The 9,585-nt window shown below is 60.3% G+C and overlaps 1 protein-coding gene across 1 annotated transcript; it reads right to left on the reverse strand.

Moving 5' to 3' along the window:
* Nucleotides 1–1,237: 1,237 nt before the first annotated feature.
* LRRC10B (leucine rich repeat containing 10B) lies at nt 1,238–3,946 on the reverse strand. Its single transcript, XM_045855192.1, has one exon. The coding sequence runs from the start codon at nt 3,720–3,722 to the stop codon at nt 2,844–2,846; it is 879 nt and encodes a 292-aa protein (XP_045711148.1). The 5' UTR covers nt 3,723–3,946; the 3' UTR covers nt 1,238–2,843.
* Between the last annotated feature and the right edge of the window lie 5,639 nt (nt 3,947–9,585).

A 9,585-nucleotide genomic window follows, 5' to 3' on the forward strand; every position in this document is an offset into this window, starting at 1 on the left:
ACTGCAGACATGGCCTTGTTACAAGTGTCCCTACAAAATCGCCTTCCTCCTCCCTGCTTGTCCGAGTGAGTCACAGCCAGTTACATGTGGGGGGGAGGGAACTAAGACTCCTACGACAGTGCTCCTTTCATCCCCAAGGGGAGCCGTGAGGCCCAGCTGTCTTTGGCAACAGTTCCCTTCTTGCCCTGCTCTCCCCCATTCCCGCATGGAGACAGAGACCCTCAGCAGGACTCCCGAGCCAGGCACCAGCAGCCACTCAGCAAAATAACTTCCCAAGAGGAACTGGCTCCTTATGGTGGAGAGCCATTGAGCAGTGAAACTGGGGACCAGGCCTCAGGATGCCCCGGGGGGACATACTGCAGGGCCTTTGCCCCCAGCCTGGAGCTCCCAGGTGAATGCAGGTGCCGGGGAAGAGCTTCAGGGAAACCCACCACCTGAGAGGAAGGGCAGCTTGGCTCCCGGGGCCAACAGTTACTCCAGGGCGACCGTGCCTCCACTGCATCCCTCTCCCAGACGTCTAAGATTTGCATGAAGGGAAGGTCAGCAAACACCAGGGTGCATGTGTCCTGAGCTGCAGCATCAGATCTGAATAAACCCAACTCTTTGTGTGCAGATGGAGAAACTGAGCCCCAGGGTGGGGGTTGGGTGGGACAGGGCAGGGGAGGCTGGCCATTACTCAAGGTTACTCAGTCAACAGAACTAAAACGGAAACCCAGGCCTTCTGACTCCAGGACTAGGGTCCTTCCCCCATGCCATGACTGAGTCACGGGCCAGAGGACGTTCTTGTCGGCTGCCACTCCTACCCAGCCTGTGTGATCTGAGATCTCGGCTCCTCCCTCTAAGTTCCCAGACCCCTAAAAAGGCCCACTGGCCTCGATGGAGCCACGGCAGGGTGAGCAGGGGCACCAGAGCAGCTCTGGGAGGCACAGAGTCTGCAGCAGCCCCAGAGCCCCCTCCGCCCCAAGGAGGAGGCAGCCCCCCCACTCCTCCCCACCCACGAGCTCTCCCCGCCCATTCAAAGCCTTCACTCTCGCTTGCCGGCGGACTGCTCCGGACCACCCCCAGCCTCCTCCTAACCGAGGCCCAGCCCAGTGGTCAGCAGAACTGCTGGGCCAGGCCTGACCTTTGGGCCTTGTATGACATCAGCCCTGTTGCCATGGTGACAGCAGCCCAGCCAGCATCTCATGGGAGATGGGCCTTCTAGGCTTGAGGCTTTACAATTCTTTCCTTTCTTTAAATCTTTAATATTTTCTCTCTGAACAAGGAGGGGAGAAAAATAACACCATAATGGAATAAAAAGAGACGAGGAGGGAGAGGCGGAGGGAAACAGAGGAAGGGAGACGGGAGGAGGACAGAACAAAGTCACAGAGCGAGCGGGGGGGGATTGGTACCAGCGAAGGGAGAGAGGAAGGTCAGCCCAGCCTGAGGGAGATTCAGAAACGTATGGAGAGTCGGGAACCTGAGAAGCTGGAAGATGACCAGGGAAGAGGGGCGTCGTGGGAGGCTGGGAGGCAGACGGAGACCAGCCTTGAGCAGCCAACGCCTGCTCGGCGACCGTTGGTGGACCAGCCCGATGCAGAGCCGGGGGGGCCAAGGGACAGAGGGCAGCGCCAGAGAGCACCCGGGGTCCCCACAGCAGTGGGCCTCGGGGCTCCCAGGGCTTATAAATAAACAGGCATGGGGAGAACACACATTCTCCTCCGAGAAATGTGATGTATGCTTACAACCAGTTTTTTTTTCTTCCTAAAGAAAACACTACCCTGGGGGGCCCCTGCCCCCGACAGTGTCCCTGAGTGTCCCCGGCCCTGGCTCCCTCCTCCCGTTATTGCTTGGATGGGAAAGGTCTGGCCCTGGGAACTGCACAGTGAGGCACCCCTCCTCACCCACCGGAGGCTGTCCCTGGTGGCTGGAGTGGAGGCACACGGCACTCGTCCCATGCCCCACGCCGTGCCAGCCACCCCGGCTGTGCCCATTTAAGGGAATGGAGAGTGCAGGCAGTGGGAGAGGCGCTAGGCAGCTTCCCAGAGCAGAGCCACTCTCCCCGGTGCAGGAGGCCTGGAGGCACAGTGGCTTCTTTTCAAAACTGACAGCTGGGAGGCTCGGGCTGGGGGGAGGGAGGCAGAGCTTTTTTTCCCAGCGAGATTCCAGGCGCAAGCTGGGAGAGAACTGAATAGAAGGCCGAGGTGGAGACCCTGCCTCCTGAGCGCCCCCTCGTTCCCCGTGCAGGTTTAGGGGGAGGGCGGCTGGGGAGGGAGCTGTGCACAATGAGGCCCGGAAGAGAGGCGAGGGCAGCTACAGTGTCAAGGGCCCCAGTCCCGGTTTCTCACTTCTGTCCTGGGCACTGGCCCCTCCAGGCCCTGGCCCCCCGGGGCCAGGCCCTCCTCCAGGAGAAGTCCAGCCTCATACAGGCGTGTGGGCCGTGCAGAGGTGGGGCTCCTGCCCCAAAGAGGGTGGCTCCAGGAGATGCAGATTCCAGGAGGAGGGAGGCTGGTGGGCCCCCTGGGCATCCAGACTCAGCCGAGGTGATGATCCCGCAGATGGCGGTTACCCTGGTTCCGGGAGGAAGCTGGACCTCTGTTGTGTTGTCTGTGGCGCTGTCCGGCACAGGCAGAGCAGTGGGGGACTGCAGGGAGCCCTGGGGCCGGTGCTTCTTGGTCTGACACCTGCCCAGAGACAGGTCAGGGGGCAGTCTCCTCACTACCCAGGAATGTCTGAAGACTGCCCCAAGCCTGCCCCAGGCCTGCCTTGTCCTCGCAACCCCACCCCCAAAGCGACCCCTCTTCTGCCCACCACTTCCGCAGACCTTCCCGGAGTGGCCGAAGTTCGTCATCCAGAGCACAGGCTCAGGTGCCTTGTCCTGGAGAGGCTTCCAGGGCGCAGGGGCTGCCCTCCGGGGGGCCCAGAGCCCGGCAGCCACCGCCTCCTATGAGCAGGTCTTCTTCCTCCTCATCCTCAAAGGCCCGCGCTGGGCGTCGGGGTGGCCGCCGGGGTATGGGCTCGTCGCGCTCCGCCATGCGTTCGACGGCGCCCTCGCCTACAAGGAAGACGGTGTCGGCGACGCGCGGGGGCCCAGTAACAGGGTTGTGGTCGTAGGAGAAGACTCGCAGGGCGCGCAGCGGGTGCAGGTCAGGGAAACCACCCAGGCGGTTGCGGTCCATGTCGAGGATGTGCAGGCGGCCCATGCGCAGCAGCGCGGGCGGGAACACCTCGAAGCGGTTGCCGTAGAGCCAGAGGCCGCGCAGGCCAGTCATGCTCGGCAGTTCTGCGGGCAGCGAGCGCAACCGGTTGTCACCCATCTGCAGCGACTGTAGCGCCACCAAGCGCAGCAGCGGCCGCGGGAAGCGCCGCAGGAAGTTGCCCTCGATCCAGAGGCAGCGCAGGCTCTGCAGCTGCGCGAAGTCGTTGGGCAGCTCCAGAAGCCGGTTGCCACCCAGGTAGAGGCGCGTGAGGCGCGGCAGGCGACACAGGCCATCGGGCAGGCACTCGAGCTTGTTGAAGTCAAGCGCCAGGATGCGCAACTCACGCAGCTCCTCGATCTCCTCCGGCAGCTCACGCAGACCCGTGCCGCTCACGTACAGTTTCTCCAGGCGGCTCAGCGCGCACACGGCGCTGGGAAGCCGACGCAGCCGCTTCCCGCTCAGCTCTAGCTGCTGCTCGCCGTGGCGCAGCTGCTCCTCGGCGTCCGACGGCAGTTCGTCCAGCGTGGACTCGGCGATGCCCATGGTCACGGGCCCCGACCGGGGCCGCTTCCGCCGCCGCCCAGCATCGCTCCGTCCTGGCCTCCCCCTGTCTCCCCGACGGGGCCGAGGCAGCCTCTGCTCCGGGGCCCCCCGCCCCGGCCTGCCCCTGCGCCGGGAGGGGGGCCGCGCGGGGCCGAGAGGAGGCGCCCGCCTCGGGCCCCGCGGCCGGGTGCGGCGTTCAGCGTCTCACCCTCTGGCCTCCCCGGCTCCCTACGCCAGCCGACTGGCTGGAGTTCGAGCTGAATCGCAACTAGGCGACCCGTCGCCCTGGCAACCCCCGACGCGGCTGCCAATGAGGCGGAGGGAGGGCGGAGCGGGGCGGAGCCAAGGTACTTTCAGCGCTGGGGTACCGGCGCCCCCGCCCGGCCCCCGCCAGCCTCTCCTACCCACCCGGCAGTCAGCGCCTGCTAAGTAAACCCAAGGTCCGCGCCTCGCAAGCCTGGAGCTGTACCAACACAGACCGACGTCCGACGCTGTCCACCACACCTGTCACAGCGAGACGTTTGGTGTGCGGCCGTGTGCGCCTAGATTGGCAAGTCCAAGAAGAAGTGACCGAGGAACGAGGAAACGCCGGCGCGCGACCCAGGACTTTGGACACGTGGTTCTCGAGGGGGCACTGAGGGTTTTGGTTACTGCCAGCCACGTATGCCGTCGGCATGCAACCGGTCTCCCCGCTAGAGTCACTTCAGGGTAGTAACTCGGAACTGTGTTACAGCCTGGCCCTTTACAGGGTGGATCACATCGGAGGACTTTTGGGGACCCAGAGCCTGGGTCCGCCCCCTTCCGCGCCCGGACACCCTCACTAAGCAAAAGGTTCCTCGTTGATGCGCTCACACACTTGTCACCAGCCACGTCCCTCCAGCTATGCTGAAAGTCTGTGTATGGCTGCGAACGACAGAGGACTGGGACACACAAGTGCCTTTGAGAGCCACCGTAGGCCACTTGAATTCTGTGACTCCTCCTGCTGCGCATGCTCCCACCCACCGCCCAGCCATGGGGTCCCCGGCTTCCCCCCTCCCATTCAGAGCCATCGCGCCAAAACTCTGGGCAGAAAAACTCGCTCCCGTGTATTGCAAGCCTGCCCTGTGCCCAGCACTAGATGGAGAGCATTTCACTGAATCCTTGTGACGTGCCTATGGGGTGGGCAAACGGTTATAACTTATGTATGGGAGTCCACAATCCAAATCTGCGCTGCAGTAATGGGGAGTGCCCTCGTCACCCCAATGTTAAAGATGAAGAAATGAGGCTTGGAACTCAGGGACTGGCTCCAGGCCGCCCTGCTCGCTGGCTGGGGAGTGGCTGGGCCGTGAAACCAGGTGGTGTGACTCTCTAACCTGTGCCCTCGTAACCAGGTCCCTCACCAATAAGTGGACACAATCATAACCGCACCTCTGGCCATGAATTTTCTCACAATGGAGCCTCTTGCCAAAACTGCCAGGAAGGCGTTATTCACCCTGTATGCAGGTGAGGAAAGTTCCTCCAGAGGGATGAAGCACTTGCCTCCTCTGTCCTGCCCACGACAGACCTCTGGCCAGCCCCCTGCCCTTTGGCCCAGCCCCACCCCCACCCCCACTGCAGGCAGAGAGGGAGGTGAGCCCAAGGGCACAGAGCAGTGGCCAATGCAAGGTCAGGATAAGAACCACACTCCCTGCCTTGGCTGGCGTGGCTCAGTGGATGGAGCTCTGGCCTGTGAACCAAGGGGTCGCCAGTTTGATTCCCAGTCAGGCCACATGCCTGGGTTGCAGGCCAGGTCCCCAATGGGGGGTGCACAAGAGGCAACCGATCAATGTTTCTCTCCCTCTCTTTATCCCTCTCTTCCCCTCTCCTTAGAAATAAACAAAATCTTAACAAAAAAAAAAAACCCCATACTCCCTGTCATTCCCTGTCATAGAAGCCCCACAGGGCAGGCAGGTTCGTCTCCCCTGCTGGCACATCGTAGGTGTTCAATGAAATGTTTTAACCATTTAAAAAAAGGAAGGCAACCTTTACATGCAGTGAAAGGCATAGGTTCGCAGGTGAACGGGTTGAGTTGTGACAAGCGCGGACACCCATGCAGTATCTCCGTCACTCAGACTCCTTCATGCTCCTTTCGGTGAGTTCCCCCTCCCAGGGGCAGCCATGATCCTGGCCGACCTCTGTCGCCACAGATCAGCTTTGCCTGTTCTTGAGTGTCATGGAAATGAAAATATGTCATGTGTACTTTTTTTTTCCTTGCTCCTGGCTTCTTTTGCTCAGATACACCGTGTATATGCAGGGGACGAAGGAGCAATAGCCGTCGTAACCGGGCACCACCCCCATGGTGGTGCCGTGGGGTAACAGGGGACACAGAGGCAGGTATTGTTCTGAGCCGGAAACCAGCCGCAGGCCCGTCTTGGGTCGGAGACTGATGTGATGCAGACAGGACTGCAGTCGGAGGTGGGAGACTCAGGCAGAGAGTAAGGGGAGCCCAGATACCAGGCCCGGGGTATGGGAGGATCTGAGCCCTTGCCAGAGGGGCTTCTGTCTCCTTCCAGACCTCGCCTGCCCGAGCTCCAGTCCAATGCTCTCCCCTTCACTCATTGGGGAGAACTTCTTGGAAGAAGTGAAACCACAGAGAGCAGAGAGCCGAGGAAAACCCAGCTGGAAGGATGGATAGGATGAGCACCTCCCCCACCCCACCCCCTGCTGCCCCTCAGGCAGTTCCCGAGGGAACATTCGCTGTGGAGGAGGGAGCCCAGCCAGCCCCCCCTCACCACATGCTCCTTGGAGCTGGCACTCCAGCACCGGCGGGAGCCACAGGCGCCCCTGCAGCTCCGGCCCCAGCCTGGCAGAGCTTCCCGGGGTCCGGGGCACAGGGGCCCAGCCCTCTCCTTTCTCCGAGTCCTTTTCTTGCTCTGGGTAGATGCTGTACCTTCGCCTCCCTCCAGGTCGTCCTCAGCGGGTACAGGTAGAATGTGCCTGCGTTTCGGGCCCACGCAGGCTGGCAGCGGGCAGTCATTGGATGAATCACACTGGCACTGCGGGTACCCAGTCCTGGCTGAGGCGTCACTGATGAATTAGCTTCGTCCCCGGCACGGGGCCTCTCAGCCTTTCCATACTCCTCGGGGAATCCGGACACTGAGACCTGGGAAGGGGGTGCAGGTGGGGGGAGAGCGGGCTCTGACAGCTCTAGGAGTGGGCTGGACTCCAGACATCCCCTCTGCCCAAACACACACAGGAAAAATGGCTGAAGTCCAGGTCCCTCCGAGGCCCAGAAACAGCCTTTCCCTTCCTGATCATAAGTTATAACTGCCCTGCCCGCCTCCAAATCTGTATTCTGAAAGGCCTTTCCTCTGACATCCAGAAACGTACCAAGCTCCCTGTGATAAACACCCCTGTACCCAGTATCCAGCATTGACAATTGCATGCATTGGGTCACGCTTGCTTTAAATCCATTTTCTTTTACCTAAAAGGAAGAAAGCAGCACATGTAATACAGAAGCCTCCTTTGTCCTACCTCCCACGTCCCCAGAGACCCCCCCCCACCCCCGCACTACACTGACCCTGCCAGGGCCCCCTCTGGTTCCCACTTCCCTCTTCGGGGACAGGACCAGGGTGGCTGCTGAGACTTCAATAAGATCACAGAATGTTTTAGCAACACAGGTCTTCAGAAAGCAAGGATTTGAACCTATTAGAGAAATGTCAGAGCAGGGAGCATGCTTAGCTCCCCGGAGAGACTGCAGGCTCCATTAAACATCTGCAGGAAGCTAGGGACCCTCGTCCCAGAAACAAGCAGGCAGGCAGGAACTCACCCGATGAGGTGCACAGCCCCCACGGTTCACGGTCTCCTGGGGGCCTGGCCGGCTCCCTCATTAGGCAAAAAAAGGAAAGTGACAAGGTCCTTCCTGCTGTGGCCCAGTCCTCTTCCCTGTACCCTCAGAACGCCAGTCCTCAGGGATTCTTTCAACAGACACTATGTCCCTACTCAGATGCTCAGGGGCTAGAGATGATGATGAATGCAAATATAGTCAAAGATGCCCCCGCCCCAACAAAAAAAATGCCCTGCCTTTCTGGGACCCGTATTCCCGTGAGTGGAGGTAATCAACAAAAGGCCCTTCCCGGTGTGTCGGGCAGTGGCCAGGCTGTGGAGGGGGTGGAGCAGGAGGACAGAGCTGTGGGCTCTGGAGAAAGTGGAGTGGCCGGCAGTCCTCGGGGTCAGGAGGGCATCTGAGCAAAGACAGGAGGAGGAGAGGGAGCAGCCATGCAGACAGGTGCAGCGGGGCGGTGGGGGTGGGAGGGGGATGTGTTCCTGGACGGGGGTGGCAGTGCCGAGGCCCCTGGGGCAGGGGCGTGCTGGGTGTCCTGGGGCAGCCAGGGGGCGTGGCAGAGAGAGGAAATGTGGAGGGGCTGGCGGGGCAACCAAGGACCTGTGTGTGGCTTTGGGGAAGGCTTTGACTTTGATTTTTGGTGAGAGATCATTGGGGGACTTTGGGCAGAGGAAAAAAGGGATCTTACATACATTTTAATAGGGTCCCTTTGGCTGCAGCTGCAAGAAAGTGGTGTGTGTGTGTGTGTGTGTGTGTGTGTGTTGGAGGAAGGAGTTTGTGCAACAACGTGAACCCCACTTGTCTTGGTCCTCTCCCACACTATGATGAAGATTATCATCTGACCACCTTCAGTTTATCTAATTTACCTTCCACCACATCTTTGCCAAGCAGGTACTACGTTCCCCTGCTTTACAGATGAGAAAAGAGATTCAAACAAGGTGGCTTGATCAAGGTCACACAGCTGGGTAAGCAAAGCCAGGATTCAAACCCAGGCCATCTTAGTGCAAGGCCTGGACTACTGCCTCTCTCAGCCAAGGGACATTAGAGAAACCACCCAGAGTTCCCAAACATGCTGGCCCCTCACCCACAAACAGCAAGAAGATCTCCGGGACTGCCCTCCTTGGAGATTTGGATTCCAGGCCCCTGGGCTCAGTGTGTTCACCCAACTGGGGGCATCCTAGAACCCACAGAGCAAACCTAGGAGCCACAAAACAGACTCAAGAAGGCAGAACAAAGAGGCCTCCAAGTCCGGGGGCAACCTAGGGCTGTGACCCAGGCTCAGGGTTTGCCTGTGAGCACACTCCAGGCAATGTGTGTCCTACTACTGGCCCAGCGCCCTTCACTAGATGGCCAAACTCATGCAGCTAGCTCAGCCACTGCCACCCTGCTCCCCAGGCCCCCTAGAAACTGGAGCCTAGATACACGCTGGGGATCACATTCTCTGAAACCAGAGCTCTCAAGAGCAACCTGGCTGGTCTGCTGAAAACTGAGAGCCCAACCCTTCCCTCCCAGGGACACAAGAGCTGGAGCGACAGAGGTCAGGTCGTGAGGCTGGCATGGTGCTGGGGACCCACCTCCATGCCATGGACGGGCACCTGACCACTCTAATGGGTTCTGGGAGACCTCCCCCTTCCAAAGTGGGTTCTGATCTGATGGCTCCTTCCTCCTGGAAGAGACCACCATGGCTACGGCTGGCAGCTGCCCTTATGTTAACGCCTCCCTAGATCTGTGGCCAAGTTCAAGTTGGATCTTCTGCTCCACGCCCGCAGACCCGGGTCCAGACCGTGACTGCCAAGGATGCATCTGACCTAGTCCCCTCAGTATGGCAGGGGCAGACAAGGGTCAACGACGTCCGTTTCTTCCTGAGCTCCCGGCGGGCTGATGGGGCTGGGCCCTGGGAGAAGCACTGGGCCAGCAGAGGTGGGCAGAAGTAATAGTCTATGCCCCATCTGTGCACAATCTTCCACTCTTTCATTTTCTGCAGGGTCACAGGAGGGAAGAAACCGGGCCCCTGGGTCACCACGTGGAGACGAGCTACCTGAGCCATGTTAGACTGGGAAG

This window comes from Phyllostomus hastatus, unplaced genomic scaffold (assembly GCF_019186645.2).
Source record: "Phyllostomus hastatus isolate PE091 unplaced genomic scaffold, TTU_PhHast_1.1 phas_scaffold_11, whole genome shotgun sequence".
Taxonomy (NCBI): Eukaryota; Metazoa; Chordata; class Mammalia; order Chiroptera; family Phyllostomidae; genus Phyllostomus; species Phyllostomus hastatus.